This window comes from Drosophila arizonae, chromosome 2 (assembly GCF_054131065.1).
Source record: "Drosophila arizonae isolate 15081-1271.41 chromosome 2, UAZ_ARI_1.0, whole genome shotgun sequence".
Taxonomy (NCBI): Eukaryota; Metazoa; Arthropoda; class Insecta; order Diptera; family Drosophilidae; genus Drosophila; species Drosophila arizonae.
In genome coordinates this window covers 5434822-5457195 of record NC_142922.1, presented here as the reverse complement: position 1 = coordinate 5457195, position 22374 = coordinate 5434822, and the positions used below count along the sequence as shown (strand labels likewise).

General features: G+C 37.3%; 6 protein-coding genes and 1 long non-coding RNA gene across 11 annotated transcripts in view; 3 read left to right on the top strand and 4 right to left on the bottom strand.

The window, feature by feature from the left end:
• Positions 1-1422: 1422 nt before the first annotated feature.
• On the bottom strand, positions 1423-3153 carry Mlc2 (myosin regulatory light chain 2). Its single transcript, XM_018016247.2, has 3 exons — positions 2996-3153; positions 2244-2483; positions 1423-1991 (listed from the first exon to the last, which is right to left on the bottom strand). Exons 1-3 carry the CDS (start codon positions 2996-2998, stop codon positions 1569-1571), a joined length of 666 nt encoding a protein of 221 aa, XP_017871736.1. The 5' UTR covers positions 2999-3153; the 3' UTR covers positions 1423-1568.
• A 2019-nt stretch (positions 3154-5172) lies between these two features.
• LOC108619564 (pyridoxal phosphate homeostasis protein) lies at positions 5173-6750 on the bottom strand. The gene is made up of 5 exons (XM_018016220.2): positions 6551-6750; positions 6275-6487; positions 6062-6209; positions 5750-5991; positions 5173-5664 (listed from the first exon to the last, which is right to left on the bottom strand). Exons 1-5 carry the CDS (start codon positions 6641-6643, stop codon positions 5593-5595), a joined length of 768 nt encoding a protein of 255 aa, XP_017871709.1. The 5' UTR covers positions 6644-6750; the 3' UTR covers positions 5173-5592.
• Positions 6751-6785: 35 nt separating this feature from the next.
• Positions 6786-8674, top strand: LOC108619523 (uncharacterized). Its single transcript, XM_018016160.2, has 5 exons — positions 6786-7167; positions 7232-7466; positions 7532-8119; positions 8219-8322; positions 8375-8674. The coding sequence occupies exons 1-4, from the start codon at positions 6949-6951 to the stop codon at positions 8260-8262; spliced, it is 1086 nt and encodes a 361-aa protein (XP_017871649.1). The 5' UTR covers positions 6786-6948; the 3' UTR covers positions 8263-8322; positions 8375-8674.
• Positions 8675-8699: 25 nt separating this feature from the next.
• Positions 8700-11160, top strand: Ravus (ravus). Its single transcript, XM_018016145.2, has 2 exons — positions 8700-8874; positions 8943-11160. Exons 1-2 carry the CDS (start codon positions 8843-8845, stop codon positions 10039-10041), a joined length of 1131 nt encoding a protein of 376 aa, XP_017871634.1. The 5' UTR covers positions 8700-8842; the 3' UTR covers positions 10042-11160.
• On the bottom strand, positions 10520-11144 carry LOC108619597 (uncharacterized). The gene is made up of 2 exons (XM_018016271.2): positions 11010-11144; positions 10520-10709 (listed from the first exon to the last, which is right to left on the bottom strand). Exons 1-2 carry the CDS (start codon positions 11136-11138, stop codon positions 10626-10628), a joined length of 213 nt encoding a protein of 70 aa, XP_017871760.1. The 5' UTR covers positions 11139-11144; the 3' UTR covers positions 10520-10625.
• A 1779-nt stretch (positions 11161-12939) lies between the features above and the next one.
• Positions 12940-22374, top strand: part of Ace (Acetylcholine esterase) — a 53310-nt gene continuing 43875 nt past the window's right edge. Inside the window, exons 1-2 of one of the 5 annotated variants that reach the window (XM_089462063.1) lie at positions 12940-13076; positions 14978-15149. The gene's annotated coding sequence lies outside the window, so the exon portion shown is untranslated. Of the gene's footprint in view, positions 13124-14695; positions 15150-22374 lie in introns of those variants that run through there. The other 4 variants (XM_089462061.1, XM_089462062.1, XM_089462064.1 and 1 more) reach the window with 4 other exon arrangements.
• Positions 20592-21497, bottom strand: LOC149270233 (uncharacterized). The gene is made up of 3 exons (XR_016268552.1): positions 21275-21497; positions 20852-21107; positions 20592-20765 (listed from the first exon to the last, which is right to left on the bottom strand). It is a non-coding gene; the product is annotated as an uncharacterized LOC149270233 (long non-coding RNA).

The following is a 22374-nucleotide window of genomic DNA, read 5'->3' as shown; positions in this document are numbered from 1 at the left end:
TTTATAGATTGTTTTGTGTTCTTGTTGTTGTTGTATTAGTACATAGGTGTGTTGAATGAGACCTTATAGTACTTAGGATTGTGTATTGCTTATGACATCTGTGTCATCTACTTATGTTCTTTTGCCTATTTCCTTGTTTTATTTTCTTTTTTCCACTTCTCTGGTACTGATGCACCCGGCAATGCCTAGGAGGCTCATTGCTGTGGCCTCTGTCCTAGCGGGATTGGATGTGAGTTGGGTATCTTTTGCTCTCGAAAAATGTATGTAATATATAGTATACTATACTGGATATAGACGATTGATTGTCGCCATACATGCGCTTGTATAATCGGGTCAATGTGTATCGAATTCGTGTTCAAATTCGAGCACGCCCATTAAGTAAATCCTCATGTGGTATCATATGTGCATATATATATAGATCGTCGGGTCATATTTAGATCGACATTTATATAGATATGAATATAAATATTATTTATTCAGAAAACATGAAAACGTGAACTCTTCAAAAATTAAAGCAACTTTTGCATTTTAAAAACTTTTCGATACTTTTTTTTGTTCTATTCTGTGAACGCATAAACTTGAAAATTTGTTTTTCTTTTTCTTAGTGCTTTCATTGGTTAAGTTATGTAAACTGGCATAAAATTAAGAAAGATTTAGAAAAAGGAAAAACAATTCGAGTGAATGAAATAGAAAATGTTTCGTTCTTTTCATAAAGCTAACTCTCATATTTTCAAAATAAAAATTCATGTATATATATAGAGTATATAAATATTGTTTAACGAACGATAGAGATATATGCATATTATAATGTTATAGATATATATAGAAATATATATATGTATATAGAATATTTGGCTCTCAGATGAAAGTAACCTAACGATAACGAATTGTATTGTCTCTCTCTCCTTAACCTGTAAAACAAACTAACAAACTAACAAATGTGGGCCAAGGCCTACAGAGAACTATATATATTCTCATGTATACAGATATATATGTATATTATGAAACATATACTCATACAAATATATAAAGATATATATAGATAGGATTAGCTACCCACTTGGCCTGCGCATCTTTTGCGTTTTTCTAGCTTTTTCCTTTCTCAAAACTTCTCTCAACGAACAGCAAATGAAAACATGTTTTTGTTGTTTTTAAATAAATAATATATAGATTTTGCAGTTATTTATAAATTTTACGTGTAAAATTTAATAATAAAATCATCAACTAGAAAACTAGCTGAAACAAGATGGCGCTTCGACAATTGGACTTTTAACTATCCCTAAAAATGAGGCGTGGTACTTGGTAGAAGAAGTTAAGAGTATTAATTTTGGTGTTTGTTCTTGTTCTTGTTGTTATTGTTGTTGTTTTAACAAAAAGAGATTGTATATATATAAATATATCTTTACATATGTAAAACGAGCATTTCTTTTAATTACGTTTATTATTTTTTTTCACGATTTTTAAAAGTTTTTTTAAGTTTTGTTGTTGTTGTTGTTGTTGGTTGTTGGTTGTAATATGGATGCTGAGTTAAGAGTTAGGATGTGTGTTTGTTGTGGGTCTGCTGCTGCTTAGGCGGCTTCCTCTTCCTCCTCATCACCCTTGCCGGTGAGCATTTCGATCAGGGACGCGGTATCGATTTGATTCTTGTCATCAATGACCATCTGATCGAAGGCATCATCGACCTCCTTCATGGTGAATTTGTCACCGAAGCCCATGAGCATTTCGCGGAATTTATCACCATCGATGAGACCATCGTTATCGAATGTTTTGAAGGCAGCAATAACAACCTCGTCTTCATCGTTGGCACCAGAGGTGGCCATACGGTTGGCGAACAGGGTCAGCAATTGGGTGAAGTTAATTGGACCGGAGGCTTCGCCCAGCATAGCGTCCAACTCCTTGTCGTTGGCGATCTTGCCGACGGAATCGAAGGCAGCGCGCAAATCGTTCTTGCCAATAATACCGTCCTTGTCGGCATCCATAAGTTGGAAGGCCTGATTCGCAGCGCAGTGTAATGGAATTGGAGAGCGACCGACACGCAGAGCGAGCGAGACAGAGCGTGAGCGAGCGAGCGAGAGAGAGAGAGAGAGAAAGAGAAAGAGAGGTGGTTGGTGATTTGGTCTTGTTGATGGTATCATGGTATGCGACATGGCTAGGTAGGGATAGCTCAGGCATATATCTATTTTTTTTTTTTTTTGTTCTTTTTTGGATTCATGTCTGAGTTGGGTCTCTAGCTAAATACTCACTTCCTTGAATTCGGCAATCTGCTTCTGGGAGAAGACAGAGAACACCGAGGAGCCGGCGCGCTTCGATTTCTTTGAGCCACGCGAGCCGCCCGACGCTCTCTTCGAACCAGTAGCAGAAGCTGGGGCAGGAGTGGCAGCTGGTGCGGGGGTTGCTGCCTCGGACACTGCCTCAGAAGCGGTTTCTGAAGTACCTCCCTCTTCCTTGGTCTTCTTCTTCTTAACCTTCTTCTTCTCATCCGCCTAAAAGTGGATAGAAGAATTAAAATATTTCCATTAGGCATTTCAGACATTTCAAAATTCTTAACATTTCGAAAATTTATTTCAAAACTTTCCGCCCGTTCTTCAATCTAAAAATACTCGGCGCGTATTACGTAAGCTCTTATAGGCTATATGCCTCTCGCTTTGACTAGATCATATTACTTTTCCGACCGATCCATTTATAGAATATCACGCGTGTGTGAGTGTGCGTAAAGTAAACTTTTCACACATATTAAAAATAGATTTTCTTTTTGCATTCTTTTTCCATTTGTGAACTATATTGAAATTGATGGACAAATATCCATAGGCAATCGTCACGATAATCCACATACGGGTGAGTCATTGAGGTCATTTAACGATTATGCACTTGCTTTACTTTAAATCATTTCAAAACTCAAACACTGCACAAGAAACTGATGTTTGGCTATAGATAGACAGATAGATCGCGAGTCCTTTGCTGGTGGTGCTAGGCGCCATATCCCGAGTCTCCTTACCATGGTGCTGAACTTTGTTGTGGTGTCTAATCGAGTCGAGCGGTCAGAGCACACTGAAACTGTGGCTGATTTTATCGTCCAGACAATGATGTTTTAAATTCTTTTTTCGGACCGTCTCTTCTTCTTACACTCAGAGCCGAACGCCGACCCGAGCGACCAAATCGGCTACTTCGGCAACGCCGAGCGGCCCGAATCGTTTCGTTTTGGCTTTCGCTATAGCCATTGCTATAGCCAGAGATCTGTATCTGTATCGTGCTGCCTTTTTTAGTATCTGCAAGGCGAGGTGCGCCCAGGCGCCGAGTGGGTTGCGGGTGGTGGCTGGTGGCTAGTAGCTGTTAGCTGGTGGCTCGGTGGTTCGGTGGTTCGAAATGTTTACTCATCGCGTCGCTGCTCTAATCAAAAATCTAATTTTAACGGTTGCTTCTCTGCCCGAATACACCCATATATATATATATATATAGAAATATATATATGTATGCATTGGGTATATATCAGTTTGTTGAATTTTGAAATTTATTTTCGTGTATTATGAACAGATATTTCTTCTCTATGCGTCGGCCTATTATTCGGGCTATATACATTCCCGATGGGCAACGCAAAACATGTTTTGTATTATTCATCTTTGCTCTTGGGGCATTTGTCGAAGGTGTCCTCTTGCTCTGAAATCACCTACATTTCCCCTGGCCCACTACGCATCCACATCCACATATATCGTATACATATTTGTATGTATGTATGTACATAGTTTAGATCGGCTATATACTCGATCTTCGCAACTTACCTTGTCTATTTTCAACGACCTGGCATTTCGTGTGTTTGCATATTGTGCAATATAAAAGAGAGAAACGCGCTGAGAATTCCAAACCCAAAGAACATTTCAATACTTTATTTCACGTCTCGTACATAACAAAGGAAACCTGATTTTTTTCAGCATAATCTTTGCTTTTCTTTCGCATATGAGTTTTCCATTTGTATTGCATAACATTTGAGATATATAAATTATGAAAAAGTTAAATGAACTTTACATATGATAATTATATTTGCTAAAATTAGTCCGGATAATGATTATTAGATCATTTGTTGTTTAATTTAATGAAAATTTAATTTGAAATTTTTGTATTATACTTATTGTGTATATCTCTTTTTATTATATATGAAAACAAATACTAATACGTTTAATTATTTATTAATATACATTTATATGAAAATATATGTATATAATAATCATATTAAACTGCTTCATAGAAAAAGCCCATAGGAACCTGAGCCTCATTTCTACTCAAGAACTCGAAATATTATTTATTTTTTGTTTTTCTTTAAATTATTTTTGCTTTTATTTCATATTGACATTTACTAAATATTAAATTTTTTTAACATTGTATCATTTTGTTTTGTTTTATATATTAAATAAATATAAATTAATTGTATTACAATTCCTTATTTGTTTTTCATTATGTAAATTTAAAAATAAATTATAATTTAAAACTTTTCCAATAGTATATTATTTTAATTCAATGTTCAATAAAACTTAATCAATTTTTTTTTTTTTTTTTTTTTTTTTACAAGAACTTTTGGGTTTTAACTTTTATCGTTCAATACCATCAAATAAATACATATATTATACACATATATAATACATATTTCTTTTTAAATAAATATATATTTTTTAAATAATTTAACGTTGTAATATTTGTTTAACAAATGGATAGTTTGTATACAACTCTCTACACCTTAGCATGATTTGCGTTAGAAATGGTGATTTAATATGATAATTTATAAAAAAAAAATATCTTTGTGTTATCAAAAATTGTAATATGAAATTCCCCTTTATTTATTTTAAATGTACATATATCATTTTAATAAACTTTTCACGTATATTGAAAATCGCACAACATATCAAATTTCCCAACAGCTAACTGAAGACATTGAATGGAATTTTGAGAACACAAGACCTTAAGCTGTCTGTCCAAAAATGCATTGATAAATCATCACGTAGACATAATTGAAATTGTATTTTGTTGCTGTTGCTATTTTGAAAGTGATTTTGAACGAAATTTCAAAGCGTTTCAAAATTTGGCATGTAACCAGGCGACGCATTGGCTGCAAGCCAAGCGAAAGAAAAAGATGAATAAGTTTCTTCTATGCCAAATTAAAAATAATGCAGAATAGTGCAGATATTCAAGGGATACCGAAAATAATATTGAAATCCATCGTGTTTTAGAATACAATTTCCGAAAGCAAAGATAACAATCTTGAAATATGAAAATAACATAATTACAACTATAATAAAATTGCTAAAGGTAACAGGAAAGGCGCAACCTACGCATAACATTTGTTTATCCGCCGATATTCTAAATATACCTATTTACAAGGCAAATTAAATTTGTATATGCTTAGTTTATAACATTTCTTTACACTTAAGTATATGGCGTCTATATCAATATATGGTAAATAAACGAAATATTCCTATGCTTTGCTAGCCTGGTCGACATAGACGTCATTGGGAAGCAGCTGTATTAAACGTAGCCATTCAAATTCTGTATAGAGTGTGAGAGAGAGCGTTGGCTCTCTAGTATGTGCCACATTCCTTTGGCTGTTCACTCGCTCGCCTTGGGCCTATGTCCGAAAATAGCTGTGCCAACGCGCACTATAGTGCTGCCCATTTCGATCTGCAATGAAAGAAGAAAAACATCAATCTATACATATATATGACAGAGCTAGTCGAGAATAGCCACTGCTTGGCTTACTACGTACCGCTCGGTCATAGTCGTTCGACATGCCCATGGACACTTGCACCGCATCGGCTGGCAATGAATTGGCCTTACAAATCTCCCGTTGCACCTGCAGCAAAGCTACAAAGTCCGGATTGGGTCCATTGCTATAATCGAAACCATAAGCGCCAATGGTCATAATGCCCAAGGGCTTTAGATGCTTCAGATTATCGCTGATATACTGATAAAGAGACGGCGCAGCGCTGGCGTCAACGCCACTCTTCACTATATTGATAGAAGATAAAAGTGTTTATTAATTAAGACAGCTCCTATTTGATCTAGCTGTAACTCTTACCATCTTCTCCGCTGGTGTTGACCTGCACAAGCACTCGCAGCGGCTCAGTGGGCTCGGGCTGTCGCTTTGCCCAGGCGGCATCTATTCCATTGGCCAGCTTCTCGCTGTCCACCGTTTGAATCATGTACAGATTAGGTAGCTTAAGCACCTGTTGGTTATAGTTATGTTATACACATCAGGGTTGTAGCGACATTTACTTCTTAGTCTAATTACTTTGTTGATTTTGTTACTCTGCAGATGTCCAATCAAATGCCATTTGATATCCGGACATTGGGCCAGAATGTCCGGGTGTTGACTCTTCTCCACTAGCTCCTGTACATAGTTCTCTCCAAAATGACGCTGGCCGGCATTGTAAGCCTCAATAATACACTCAACGGGCTTTGTTTTGCTAACAGCCACCAGCAGAGGTTTCGGTGTATTAATTTCCTGATAAGAAATAGATATGTTTGACCTTCGTTTGTTTACTTTTATTATCAATTGCAACTGTACCTGAGGGCGACTTTGTAACACCGACTCGATCCGTTTCAGTACATGCTGTAAGCCGGCAGTAATGTCGAACTCGGCCATTGTGCGACGTAGCATTTAATACTTAACTACAGTTTAGACTTAAGCTTATTGTTAAAATTTTTGCAAATTCTACAAAACATATGTTAGGCCAATTATCGATTAATGTGGCGGAAGTTCGATAAATAGCCACGGGCATGTATGTGATTTCAGTATTCTCTTATTTGGTATTTTATAGTTACAAACATTAGTCTTTTGAAAAGAAATTCAAAAATAAAATGCGACAATTTTTTTATGTTGCCGTTTTGTAGACTTAAGAATATTAAAATGTTTTCATGTAGCTGACACGTAAAAAGTTTCCTCAGTCAAATCCTACATGCAGAATGGCTGACACTTACCATTTGGCATGCGAAGCGGCTGACAAGCTCATCAGATATTTGCAATCCATTAGAATTGCGGAAATACGCCAATCTATGGAATTTATTGGTGTCCATCAGGTTGAGATTGTTATCGCTGTATTCGTTTTTCTGGCACTGCAGTTTACGAAATTCACCGTTGTTCTCTTGCTTGCCTGCCTTATAGCCTTTACCATATTCTACATGGTAAGCATATCCTCATATATTTAGAGAAAAAATTTAATATATTAAAGCATCCGGCAATCACCAGTGGGACACTCTCTTTCCCGATCTGGCAGAGGATCAATACAGAAAAAATAAAGGCAATGGCTTCGAACAATATGGAGCTGGCTATGGTCCCAACTATGGACCGCGATACGGTCATGATCGGTCCGTTGGCACCGGCCCCAGCGTTTCCTATTTAAATAATGACTTTGCCTCTCGAGATGCGCGAACATCCGCCCTATTCCCTCCATTCAACTTCACCGATGAAGACCTGTTGCACGGTGATTTCATATACAAATCTAAGAAAAAAATGAAAATTCCCTATTCATTACAATTTTACTTGTAGGCGACCAGTCCAACTATCAGAACGCGAAAAGTGAATATTTTAGGGATCGTGGCCTTGGGAATCGAGATCATATGCGCCCGCAAAGAAGATCTAACCTACCGGGCAATATGACACCTGTTGGTCACCTGGGCTCAAACAGTGAAATGCGATCTCATCGTCGGCCATACAGCCAAATGGATGACCATCGATATATGAGGCGTAATGATCGTGTGAATGATCCGCAAGCATTTCGCAGGATGATCGCAAACGAATATCGAGCCTATCGACCAGGGACAGCAACTGAAAATCTAGCCCATTACAGACATCCACATCCTAACGATGATACGAGAATGAAGCGAATCGGCACACAAAGCGCTGTCGACGATCGGCAGGGCAAGAACCGCAGGAGCTCAGAGAAGTCCACTTCACAAAAGAGATATCCACCAAGCGAACTGCCAGAACGTTATAGAACTGGGTCGCGAGAGAATATACGCAGAATTCGCAATTTCTCCCAAGGACCGTCGCCTCGAGCGAGCGGAGCACCTGGCCGTTTCGATCCCAGCAGTCCACATAACAATGCCGATAGTCGAGGCGCGAAGCGAAAATCAGGTGAGATAGTAGCACTAACCATATATGACTAGTGAAAGTAGTCAGCAGTAGTAGTTTATGCCTTTCAAAAACTATCGATATCAAATTTGGTCGTTTTAGATTATCAATATACAAAAAGAGAAGGTCGCTGGGGCCAGTATTAATATGGATAAAAAAAATTGCAATAACAAGAATGCCGTTTCACAAGATCAACAATCAACATTGTATGTATGTCGTGAAACAGTTTTTTATTATTAATACATGTAATTTACAAAGGGCATGTGATTGCAATAAGAAAGACGATGGAAATCCTTGCGGTTGCCAAGATGACGTTCAAATGCCCGCCGTCAAATCAGGCATCGTTTATCCATATGTTATCGAGCCGGTATATGATAGCAACGAGCGGCTGACGACTCAAAAAAAAAAAGAGATTCAACCAAAATTACCAACTCAGCAATCAAACGATACAACAGATTAATATTGATAATGTTCATATTAAGAATATTATAGCCTAAGTCGCAGGTTGAATCATTTTTTTTTTTTTTCCAAATAAAATTCCAAGTTAATAAACGAAAATTTGTTGTTTGAATGAATGAAGCTGATCAAATTTCATCAAATTTTACTTACGTCACTAGCGCCATTTTTTGGTATATTTGTGTTTTGGTATATTGTGAGTAAATTTCGATCTTGCGAATTTGGTCACACTACATGGATTTTGTTTATATTTGTGGAAAGCAGAAATAAATGTCTAATTTGCAATTAACCCAGGAAAGGCTGTAAGTAAATAATAAAATGAAACGATTCATGACATAACGGGATATACATTGAATCAATTTATTCACAGCGATGCATTGCGCTCGGAGTACAAGCCACGCAGGCCATGCGCAATGCTCAAATACCCACGACCGAAAACAAAGCCCGAATATCAGTCAATATATCCGTGGATAATACTCGATGAAACTGATCCGCATTTTGTATTCTGCGCCGTTTGCGAATGTCGCTTGAGCGCCAAACGCTCCGATCTGGGCAAGCACGAGGGCAGCATAAAACACTCGGAGAATGCTCAACGCAAATCGGTCAAATCGAAAACTCAGAGCCAGTCGAACGGTGGCATCAAGTGGGAGTATAACGATGAGAGCAACGATGAGAGCCTTCTGCCAATGCAGTTTGCCACGGGCAGCGTGCTGTGCAAAACAGAGCCGGACAACGAGGATGAGGAGGCCGACGGTGAGGAGGAGGGAGAGGAGGAAGACGAGGATGACGAGGGCACAGCAGGAAATGAAGAAGCACAACCAGAGGCAAGCGGCGACGGTGATGCTGAATATGAGCCGGCTAGCAAGCGTCGTACTTCGGAAACAGATTCTCAGCATTCCGGCCTGTTGGATTACCTGCCACTGCAGGTGACCATCAATGAGATGCCCCACGGCCAGCTAATGCCCGCTGCCCAGCCGGCCACAACGACGCCTCAGCCGTGCCGCATCACAATTAAGAAGGTGCCCGCATCGGCACTCACAAAGATGAACACGAGTGCACCCATGGGCAACCATGAGATTACCTCGAAGGCAACCATAACGCCCATTGCCAGTGGCTGCTACAATTCGTTGCGGCAGCCGCAGCTGCAGTCGTATGCATCGCGGCAGATGCAGTCCTATCAGCTGCAGCACCTTACCTCAATCGAGTCGCAGCCGCGCGACTCACTGGATCTCTTCTTCGACAGCATTTGCTCGACGGTCAAAGGTCTGCCGCCCAAGCTGGCCACCGAGGGCAAAATACGCGTGATGCAGCTAATTGGGGAGCTGGAGCTGCGTGCGCTGAACGAACGCGATGCATTGCCCGCTGGCTCAACAGTTGACCAGGCGGCAACAGGAGCACTGGCGACACCTTCGCTGGACGCACCTGGAGGCAGTCAGCAGAATGCGACAGTTGCCTCGACCACCAAATGAGGCGTATTCAATGATCACAGTTCAAAGTTCATACTCCTCTCTATCATTAGCAAGAGATTCTGTAGCAAAAATTGTTTATGCTCGTTCACGTTGCTCTGAAGCGGGTATATTGGTTGTGTGCAATGTCCATTTGTCTGAAATTCGGAAATATATATTCCGTATTCGTATATAGCCTCGCCTATTCTAGTGTTAAGATTTCACAGTTTTAGATCAATGACTACGATGTTTTGCGTAGATCTATAAACTTTATGGAAAATTGTAAAATATCTAGTTGAAGTTTATTTATTTAAATGTATCCATTTTGGGATCGTGAACGAGTATCAGACAGTCGGCAGTATCCGACTGCAGCACTCTTACATGTTGACGAGTTTTAGTGTAAGACCTTACTCCATTCATGAGCATTCTATCTTATCTCTACGTTATCGCCTAGAGATTGATTATTAAACAACAACAAATACAAAGCAAAAACAAAAGACCATTTACAAATATATTAAATAATTATTATTTATCATTAATAAAACAAGTCTGATAAATTGAACGATTTACACTTAGATTATAAGAATAATAATAAATTACGAAGTTACTTAGAATGGGGGCTTGCACTCCATCATGGCCTTTGCGCAATAATGCGGGAACTGTAGGCCCTGCAACAGTATTTCGGCGATACCCTGTATAAAGCATAGAAAAGGCGTGATTAGAAAGGTTTTGCTTTGATTTTTGCGGGTTTTTTTTTTTTTTTTTTTTTTATGGGTGTGTGGGTGATTTTTTTTGTTTTGTTTTTTATCATAAGACTAGTTGGCTTAGTTCTTGTGAGTAATGAGTAATGGAACAAAAATCTACGAAGCGCGATAAGTGTTTCGCACCCGGCAACTAAACTATGTATATGAGTAGTCAGAGATATAATTTATATAATGCACATTTAGATGATGTCATCGTTAGCAGAAATATATGCATATGTATGTCCTTACCGATAGACCCGGAAAGCACACAACCATTGAATAGACTATGATGTAGGCGAACGAACAGAGGCAGGCGACGGCCAAGGCGATGATCCAGAAGACCAAAAGCCAGAAGATAAACCACACTGGGTTGCCCATCGTGAAGCGAGTGTAAAAGATCTACTTGTCCAGATAAGAAATATAAAATGAAATGGGAAAAATGAATCAGATAAGAGATGAAAGAGAATCATTCAAAGCAGAAGTTTCAGTTTCATTGATATGATATGATACATATGTAAGTAAGCTATTCATACTGGTTATACTATAATTCTTATCTGGTATGTTTATTCTTATATAATATATAAAAGTTAAAAAGTAAAAATATATATTATCATTTTTATAGATTCAAAGTCGATAGATAGATAAGAAATTCCGCTGATAATCCTCTTCTAAATTTTTATATGTACCTATATAAGCCCCATATCTGCATATATATATATATATATATATATATATATATATATATATATATATATATATATATATGCAAAGAAAGTAATTTCAACTATTATTTAATTAAAAATTTCACTTTTTGCTAGAGAATTTGGCTTTGAATAGTGCGTGACAAACAGTCGAGCAACCGATTTGGTGTTGTTGACGTAAATAGATATGACGATATATGTATCTATATAGCTATGTTTGTAAATCGAGGTAAGGCTGCGCGAGTGTAATATGCACAATCTACTATGTCATCAAGCGTCTGACGCATACTCTACGAAAATTTAACATATTGTTAAAGTCAGTTCCATTTGGTACAAATTCTTTACTATAATACAGAAAGAAGGAAAAACTCCCTTTTACGTGTAAGCTTTCGAATTATTCAAAATTGTAGCCTATTTAATTAAGTTAATTAAAATATATTTAGTCTTGATACAACTACTGAAAAGTTTCTGGTCTGAAGATTTTCTTCCAGTAGAATCCATTCAAATGTTTTTCTTTTGTTTTTTTTTTTTTTTTCTGTTAACGATCTTCAGTTGAAGATTATGCAAATTATCTTAGGCGTGCCCGCATACCAAATAAACAATTTTGTTTTTAATGTTAATTTAGCATTTCTGTTAGCCATGTTTACTAATCCAACATTGTAGAATGCGTGTTGCATTTATAAATACATTTTATTCTTTTTTTGCGCGCCTACGCCAAGTAATGCATAGGAAGGTAAATAATAACAACAGACCCACCTTGTGGAGCGCGAGAGAGGTGGAGAGAGCGCGAGTGTGCGGGGACTGTGCGACGTGCGAGTGGTACGAGATGCAGGCGGCAACTAAAACAAAACTGGCGCAACAAGTTATAAGAAAGCGGTTGCCAGGGTTGCCAGGCGTTTGATAAGCAAAAGCTTGCATGTGCCCAAGAGTATGCTAAGCTTCGATAAAAGCTTGCGACTAAACAGTAAACAGTAAATGCAGCGCAGCTGGAGTTGAGCAACAGTTCGATGGGAATTTAGAAGATGAATTGATACCAAACAATGGACCGGAAACTCTTGAATTAATTTAACGAATATTTAATGTCCACAAAAATGTGTTAGACTATCATAAATATACTCAATTTAATTTAATGCCCATTAACAGATAAGAAACACAGCTCGTTATCTAAACGTATTATCTATCGCAATAAAATACCATTTTACAGGGTATACACAGTACAGCGGAGCATTTCAGTTTGCTGTGTCTGCTTAGCGCACAGCTTGCAGAATGTGTTCAACATTTGCGCACAGGCAAAAGCACACAACCAGCTGCAAGCTGCAAAACTGTTATACGCGATATTTTTAGAAGAAGGCTAAGCTTTTGCACACAGCTGAAGCCGAAAGCTTTGCGCCTAATGTTTTCATAACAGTTGTTTTTCGTCTCTTCTTTTATTTTACTTCTTTTCTTTGTTCCAGTCCCCCGAGCATTTTGTGTGGAGCTGTTGTTGTTGCTGTTGCTGTTGTTGTGGCCGTATCCCGCGGATGTCGACGCCGATTTGCAGCTGTTGTTTTGGACCGTTACTGGCGCCGCAGTCGCAGTCGCCGACAACTGCGATTTGAGCGCTCGTCATTCTGTCGTGAGTCGTCGTCCACGTCTCTTGTGTTGTGTGTGCGGCACTTGTGTGTAAGAGGAATATTTTGTTGATTCGATACTCGATGGAACAGGCCAATAAAACTATAAACCTATTATATCGAAGAGGCGCAATATCCAAAATTAGCCGTTATTTAATAATTGTGTTTTATCAGCAGCCCAATTGGTGGCATTTAAATCAACAGCTGATTACCGAAATTCCAAATTATGTAGCATAAATTAGCGGTAAAAAAGAAGAAGAAAAAAAAAAAAATCAGCTGCAAACGTTTTGCTTTTGTGTTTGTGTTTGTAAAAGGAAAGGTTACAAATCCTGTGAGAGGCTTTGTGTGTGTGAGTGTGTGTTTGTGTTAGTTTGTGTGCCGTTACTTGTGTAAGCGTGTGTTTGTAATAAAACCGGACAACGTGCGATCGATTTTTGGGGGCCTTACAGTGGTAACAACACACTCGGAATGTGCACAAACTAGAAATATAGTAAATGATGCAGACGATGAGGATATCAGTGAATGTATTAGCATAGCATATGTATATGTTTACACGCACTTCAAGATGCGTATGTATGTGAATGTTGGCTATAAAGCTTTGACAACATTTAGTCAAGTTACAACAGAATTATTGCCATTGGTTGTGCCAACTCCGTCTTTCTCTTTCACTCGCCCCCTCTCTGCAAGACGAAGTAAACGTAAAATGCTCGACAAATAAATAAACAAACGGCCACTAGAGATAATGAAATTTTGTTAGGCACAAAGGCGAAGAGTGAGTGTGAGAGAGCGAAAGAGAGAGAGGGAGAGAGAGAGAGCGCGTGCAAATAAGATAGCAACAACAACAGCAGCAAAAGCCGCAAAATTTGAGGGGCAAAGTGCTGAGCGGCGGCACCGACTGCCAAAAGTTGCCAACAAAAACAAACAACAAACACAAAGAGAGCATGCGAAAAAAAGCTTCTTGGGCATAATACAGAAAGGCGTAGCGATGGAGACGAAAACAGCGCAACGACTTGCCGTATAACAGTTGCGAGCAGAGCATTGCAGACCAAGACCTAGTGCCAGAGTAACGCCACCGTCGCTCCTAATAAGCGTGAACGATGATTATGGCCAGACAGTCAGTCAGTTAGCCAGTCACTGTGTACAGTGGGGCAATGCAGTGAAATGCAGCTCAACTGAAAAATGATGATTTTGTAAAATTAAATTTAGGATAGAATGAAAATTCAAATAATTGGTATAGTTATATACGTGCAGATATATACAATTTACGCGTCGTTATAGTTTGCCTTATTAAACTTAATTATTATTAAAACATAAATGAATTGTTGTTAGTTTCAAGTTATTTATAATTTAAATATAACAAATTGTTTTAGTCATTAAATTTGAACATACTTCATTAATTGATTTTTATCAAAAACAAAAGAAAAACCCCTATAAAACTAATTTGGTTGAAGGGAAAGTAACTTAGTCCCACAATGCAGGGCTCGCTGCCTGTGTTGAACGAGCCGCACGAGAGCGAAAGCGAACGAGAGCCGAAAGAGCGAAAAGCCGAGCGCAGGCAGGTCGCATAGTCCGTATGTTTTGTAGCACAGTTTAAAGTACGCATTGCGATGGTTTTTCACTTCAGTTTAGCTAGAGACATCGTCGTGTAATGAACAGAAGCTCTGCGAGCAACTGCTAGCCCAGCGGCGAATCGACGACAGATTTCAGTGCGAAAAAAAAAAAAAAAAAAAAAAAAAAAAAAAAGGAATAAAAACAATACACAAGTAAATTGCAGTGTATATCAAAACACACACATACACTGACACACACGGACTTCTCGTTTGTGTGGAATACAAAGTTGAGGTGTCACTAAATTTTAATCGAATAACGGTGTAATAATTAAACAAAAAACAACAAATTTTTACAGCAGGAAAACGCATAAAATACAAATAAATAAATATAATTAAAATTAATAAATAAAGGAAAATACTTAAATAGTGGCATGTAGTTCGGCAGTGAGTGAGTAAAAGAGACACAGAGTAAGAGCGAGAGAGAAAACCTTGAGATCTAAGTTAGTACGCAACGCACAAAAGCTCAAGGTAAGTAAATCCTTTGTATGGGACGGATGTTATCGACTTAAAGCTGCTCTGTTGCCGCTGCCTAACAAGTGGGGGCATCGCTGGAGATGCCGTAAAGGAGAGAGAGAGAGAGAGAGAGAGAAAGAGAGCGGCTTATTGTGTTGCCGATTTTTTGCATTTAACGATTTTTGATGGGTTCCTTGATCCGTAAAGTCTTTAGCAATTTGCAGCAAACACACGCACACACAGATGCTTACACACATATCGACACGCACACATCCACACACATACACAGGAGAGAAATGGGAGGCAGGTGAAAGTGTCCTACAAATTCATAATTTGGCTGTTTATATACACATTGATGTATATGTAAGGCACACATACACATACACACACACATATTGTGGATTCTGCATGTATTGGTGGTTTATCGAGTGGCTGCCGCGATGGCTGCCTCAATGTCTGCCCGCTTGTGCTACCTGTCGAGAAAAACAGGAAAAGCGACAAAAAAAAAAAAAAATCATCCACAGCAGCGAAAGTGAAATTTCGTATAGACATACACAAGCACAATTATGTACATATATATATATATACCTGCATCTGCGTATAAGTGTGTGTGTGTGTTTTTTTTTTTGGCACGTAGGCTCCATAACTTCCGCTCGGGCGACTCTCGCGCACACACCTGTACTCAGACGCACTAATACACTGTCACTCACACACACACACACACTCTCGCATACTTTGACAGCGCGCAACATTTGAAATTCTGATGAAAAGACATTTTTTTATTCAGGCTAAAGTACACATTAGGTAGCTGCTGCTCTTCTTGCTTCTTCTTGCGCTGCTTACGTTTCATCAGCGGGAAATTATTTTATTTTACTTTATTATTTTAGTTAAATTTGTTTACATTTTTTGTAGTTTATATACCCTAGCATTGGGGTATTTGGTATATTGTGTTGAGTTTTCATGTAAGTAAAGTTTATATTTTCCTTAGGGTCTGTCTTTCTAGAGATAGTGAAATTGAGAGAGAAACTGAGACAGAAAAAGAGAGTGAGAGGGAGAGAGAGAGAGAGAGAGAGAGAGAGAGAGAGAGAGAGAAAAAGAGATAGAGAGGAGAAGAGAAAATGAAAAAGTGGGGGAGAAAGAAGAAGCAAGAGAAACAGAGATCGTAAGGGGCGGAAAACAAAAGAGCAACAGTGAGAGGCAGAGAGACAAAGAGGCTGATATAGGCGCTTAGTGAATTACAGATCAGATTGACTGAGAGAGGCAGAGAGATATATATAGAAAAAGAAAAGACAGAGGTTTTTAAAAGAAAGAGAAAGAGAAAGATATATTAATAGTGAAGGAAAAGTATAAGGAAACATATAGATGATTATATAGCTTAATGTCGTACCTCAATTATCTCAATACAAGTATTATTTTTTACACATATATTTCATGTTAGAAAAGTCACTTAAAATTAAAAGTTCTCATTTTGAAAGTGTATGCAATCTATCGTATATTCCCGTTGTTACAAATTTTATTTATTTGTTTTTATTTTGTCATTGGGGCAAAAAAAAAAAAAAAAAAAAAAAAAAAATAGAAAAAAAACACGCACACAAATTTCGTTTAATTCAACTGTCGATTTATCACACTTAAAGCAACAACAATCATGACTATAACTAAGTATAACTATCCTATCACATCATACCACAAAATGCCATATCATCATGATCATCACGCTGCTTATGATGATGATGATGTTGATGATGATGGTAATCGCTGCTGAGTTACCCAGCCTCATGCGATTGCGTGTGGAATTTGGTTTGCCTCCACTCAGCTCTATTTCGTACAGTTCTATTATATTCTATTCTGTTCTGCGGTGCTCCAACTGCAATCAGGGGGTTTATTTATATGGCATGGAATGGCCATAGAATGGCCACAGATGCACACAGCTGGCCAAACGCAATTCCGTCGATGTGGTCATTCATTCAGTGCGGAGACTGCATTTTAGATTGAGATTTATATGGATTTATGTGTGTGCAAGCAGCACCAAAAGCCGAAAATGATAAGTGAGTGGGAGTGTTCGACTAGGAGATACTCTTTCTTAGCTAGTGAATATGTAGAGACAAATATTGTTGTGACATTGGGTAGACAATATAAGAATCTACGTATGTAGTGTTTAATCGATATTTATCAATATCGTGAAAGCAAAAAAGTTGTAAATGAAGCAAAGCTGATCTCTGCTAAGTACCAAATGCGTTAACAACCAGACTGACATATGGGTGCTACATTTCTGTATCCACGACATCGATAAATATCGATAACACACTTCAGTTTAAAGCCTAGCTTGTCTCATGTATATGATTTCGCTTACCTCTCATCTCGCCTGTTACATAAACTCAATACGCAATAAACCCTCGCATTCAATGCGTAGGGGATACCTAAAAAAAAAAAAAAAAATAGTAATAAAATGATAATAAAAACATGTTGGATTTTCCTAAATGAATTTTAGCTTTTGCTTGCTTCGTTTGCTGCGCTTGTTTGATTTTCAACAGCATTTAAAAATAATTTGATTTGTTTATATAAACAAAGAGACGCACTCAACGCGTTTAAGCGAGGCAACAAAAATTCCATAAGGTTTGATTTATGTATCATAAACACACATTTTTAGAGAACTAAATGAATTTATTTACATTCAGAAATTGGAGAGAAATATTTGTTATAAAAAAGAATTTTTGTTTAATTAAAATTTGTATATGAGAAAAAAAGTATATTATGAATATTCCGAAAATAGAGAGATTTGTGAAAATTAGAGAAATAAAGAGTCTGTTCAAAATAAAATAAAATATTTAAAATATTTATAATTTATCTCTCAGAGAATTTACAATTTCTATACACGTGTATATCTTAATATACAAGTTTTTTTTTCTTTTATTATTATTATTATTATTATTATTTTTTTTTTTTAATTTTCCCGCATTTAAATAAGATAAATATTTTTAGGGCATGTGATTTAATAGGCTATTATAATTTACACTTTAATTGAATTTAAAGTAAATAAAGCTGGCTCGAGTTGAGTTTGCTCAAATGCTGCGACGAGTTAAGCGGCAATTCAGGCTGGAATTGGGATTGGAATTGAGATTGGAATTGGAATTGGAATTGCAGTCGCGGTCGACTTCCGCTTGGCAGCGGCTCATCATGTCAGTCAGAGAAGTTCGTGACCACAGAAATTCCCCCGGGCGCACAATGCAGTTGTGTTCATTTGTTGCAACATGCCACAGTTATCCCGTCCTCTCGCCCGCCCCCAACACACACACACACAGACACAAAGACACACAATGCATGGAAATGCGTGCGGACGCAGACAAATCATTTGTGCACAAATTAAGCGGAGATTTGCACCGGACTCTGGCTGTCTCTTTGACTCTGTGTGTGTGTGTGTGTGTGTGTGTGTGCTTGTGTTAGCTAGATATAGCTGCTTTATGGTATATATAACATGCGCCTCTTGTCGCCCCTAATGCACTCAACTGAACTATCCGAATTGCATGTCGCTTCACATATTTAATTGAATCAATTGTCCAAAATATTAACTCACAATGGAGAAGTGAAGCGTGGGAGCAATTCTGGTACTAAAGATCACACTCGCTTGTACTCTCTCTCTCTCTCTCTCTCTCTCTCTCTCTCTCTCTCACTCTTTGTTGAGGCATTTTGTTCAATGCCAATGCAAAAGTAAAGCGCACAAAGGCCCACGACTTAACGGCATGAAACACTTGAGAATTGCTTTGCACTTTTATGTTTGTTTGGCCAGAGCTTTTCCATTTCCTACTCGCTGTTCACACAATTTTCTTTATTGTTGTTGTTGTCGCTGGCAAAAATTATTTGCGCTTGCTTCACTTCACATTTGGCTCAAATTTATTTCATATATATATATCATATATATATATATTTGTATGAGTAGAAGAAGCAGAAAACTTTCTTTGCCACGCTTTTCCTCTGGGGCTCGGATTTGAGCCACGGCGCTGTTGTTGTCCATTTGGCTGGCGTGTTCTGAAATCGAGCAGCACATAAAATTCATATTTGCCATAAAAATATGCAAATAAAATGTTATTAAACAATGCGAAGGACAAACGAGCAACCCAAGCAACAAAAGTAAAGTACAAAGAAAAAAGAAATATAAAAATTTGTGTATAAAATTTAAGTCTAGGCTGCTTTAGCTAAGGCTTACAGAATATACATACATATATGAGGTGTAGGGTATGCTGTTTGGGTATTTAAAGAGGCAGATAGCTCAAGGAATGCAATCATTGAATTGTAGATATTAAGCATTTCAGCAAGGATATCAAAAATAAAAGAGAAAAGCTTAAGCACCGAAGCTTTTAGATAGATATTTATATAATATACATATATAGATAGCATTATCAAAAAAATTGCTTACCCATATATGTATATAATTGCTGTAACATTTTTATAGTTTAACTTAACTTTCTAGGTTATAGGTTACAGGTTATAGGAATTCTTTGGAAATTATTTTGTTGAACAATGAAGTCTGTCTTTATGTTAGCTGCCTCCCTCAAATCCTCTGATGTCACTATATCAAATGGAAACATGAAAGTTGACTGAGTTTCAGCAATGCGAATAGTTTTGCAAGGCCACCGAAGATGGATAAGAAAGTATGTGAAACATACTTTATCTACATACATTTCATGAGCGACTTTTAAAGCTCTCTACTATACAAGAGAAAAAAAAGGGACAAGTAAAAGAAGTAGAGCAAGCAGAAAAGAACAGATCCTTCGACAGTTGGCGTAGCATTAAGACGCAATTTTATTGCATGTCCTTGGGGGGCATTGGAATGGCGTGTGCCCATCATTGTCTTAAGGACGACGAAGCCAGGCGGCGACAGCTCAACAAAAACAGCAGTAGAGAAACAACAAAGCGTGAGAGAGACAGAGAGATGGAGAAGGGGAGAAAGGGAGGGAGAGGCAACTATCGCATTGCTATTGCTTAATATTAGTTTTATGTTGTTCCTCCCTTCTCTCTGCTTTTATGTGTCGCTGCGCTGACTACACTTTTATTATTTCTCAGCTCTGCTTTCCCTGCGGCCATTGCCTGGCGATAATATTACGATTTGTTGTCTACTGCAGGCTCATTAGATTTTATGGTTTTCTCTATTGAAATTCAGTTAGATGCGACCAATACTTAAACACTGCACCGGATGGAAGTTCTACGTATAGCTTACAGAGTACGAAAAGATTTTTTGGTGAAATAATCAATTTCATATATCGCATGTAGATGATATCATTTATATAAATATAGCATATGTAGGCCAATAATGTAAATAACTATAATATATATAAATGAAATATATATTGTAGAAGTGATAATATTTTATAATAAAATAAATAAGAGACATATATGGCTGAGATATTATGTTTTTGTTGATCATTTTGAAGAAACATTAACAATTCACTCGAAATTTTTAGGTATTGCTCTTTGGTTGAACGTTCTTTGAATGAAAATTCGTTGCTCGAGTCGAGAAGAAATATGATGATATATGGTACTCTTATAAAAAGGAGCCAAAAATCCCATCTGGAACTTTATAAAAGTCTTCCTAATTCTCCACAATTTCTTGCTAAAATTCCGATAAAGTTATTCTATCTATGGATTAGGAATTCGGTTATACAACGTTCAGTATATAGTTATCAGTAAAAATCAGCTTAGACTACGTTAATAGAAATTCTTACTATTCCTCCATGCTGAACTGCTGTCGGTCTGAAGAGCAACTCCTTTTCGATACTTATTGTAAATATAGGCATATCTATTGCCATGGAGCTTTTATTTTAAGTAGAAGTGTTTTACATATTTCCCTATACTTTCTTTCCATTAACTCCTTAATGGTCTTCCGCAATGCATCTGGGGTCAATACCATGCGTGAACTGATCGACATTTAGATGTCCATTTTTAGCTGAAAAATTAGCTCTAAATCTGCAGTGAAACGATCTGGGAGAAGGTATTTTACAGACCAAATATTTTATTCAAGTATTTGTACATAATATATATTTGAATAGACTACACTTATATGTACATATTTGTACATGTATAATTCAATAAAAAATAGGTATTTGTATATAGAATACAAATTGTCATATAATATAGTTCAAACTCACATGAGGTACTTCAACTTCAATATCATTGTTCAATACACTTGTGCCAGAAATTTATATATTATGTGTATACAGCTGAAAGGATATATACACATAGATGTGGGATGAAATTATTTATGACTTTTACCTAATAAAATAGTTTGAATGCAACTACATATTTATTTTCTTTTCTATTGATATAGTCTTCCATATATACAAGCTTATTTTGTTATATCCCCATACTCGATCGCCCTGTGCATTGTGAATGACAGTTGAATCCGTTCACATGCTTTCAAAATATACAAAGGGAATTTCAGAAAGCCTGCTTAAACTTTCTTAGTTACGCTCACTTAATATAAATCTCTACAATATATATCTATGTAATAAACCCAAAGAATATTTAGTTTAAGAGTTAAAGCACATAAGTTATTCAGACTGAGTCATATATGTATCTATGTAAATATCCAGCGCTGTAGTCTACCATATCCGAGCCCTTTTTTACATACAGATAATCACTTACACACACACACACACGCGCACGTGAGTTGGGATTAAAACGTTGCTTGGGTATAAAAAAACGTAGCCAAGGGTAAAATAAAAGTGAAAAAAAAAAACAACAGAAAGGAGTAAGCTGAGCGGCTGCTGCTGCTGTGGGAATACGCGGCGTATGCGCGATTTTGCTTGCAGCCCAACTTAAAGCCGGGCGAAGAGATTAAAGCGCTGTTGGCATAGAAGTGAAGTGAAGTGATGTATTATGAGTGAATAACGTAATTATATTTGCTGGGCAATTATTTATTTATTTGCATATAAATTAATTAACTTTTTTAATTAAGCAATTCGCAATTCGTTGATTTGCAATTACAACGATTTGGGGACTAATTGACAGGGCGCAGAGTAAATGTAAATAATAGCGCAACTAATTGTAATTATTGTTGCAAATCAGACAGACATATATATGTATATAAATGTATATGTGTGTGTGTGTGTGTGTGTATTTGTTGTATAATTGCAGCATATGCCAATTAAATTTCCATTTAAATGCCCGCACTTTGTGGCCATAATCTGTCTCTGAAACTGAAATTCCATCAGGCAGCTGCAGCTGGCAGAGTCTCTAACTCTCACTC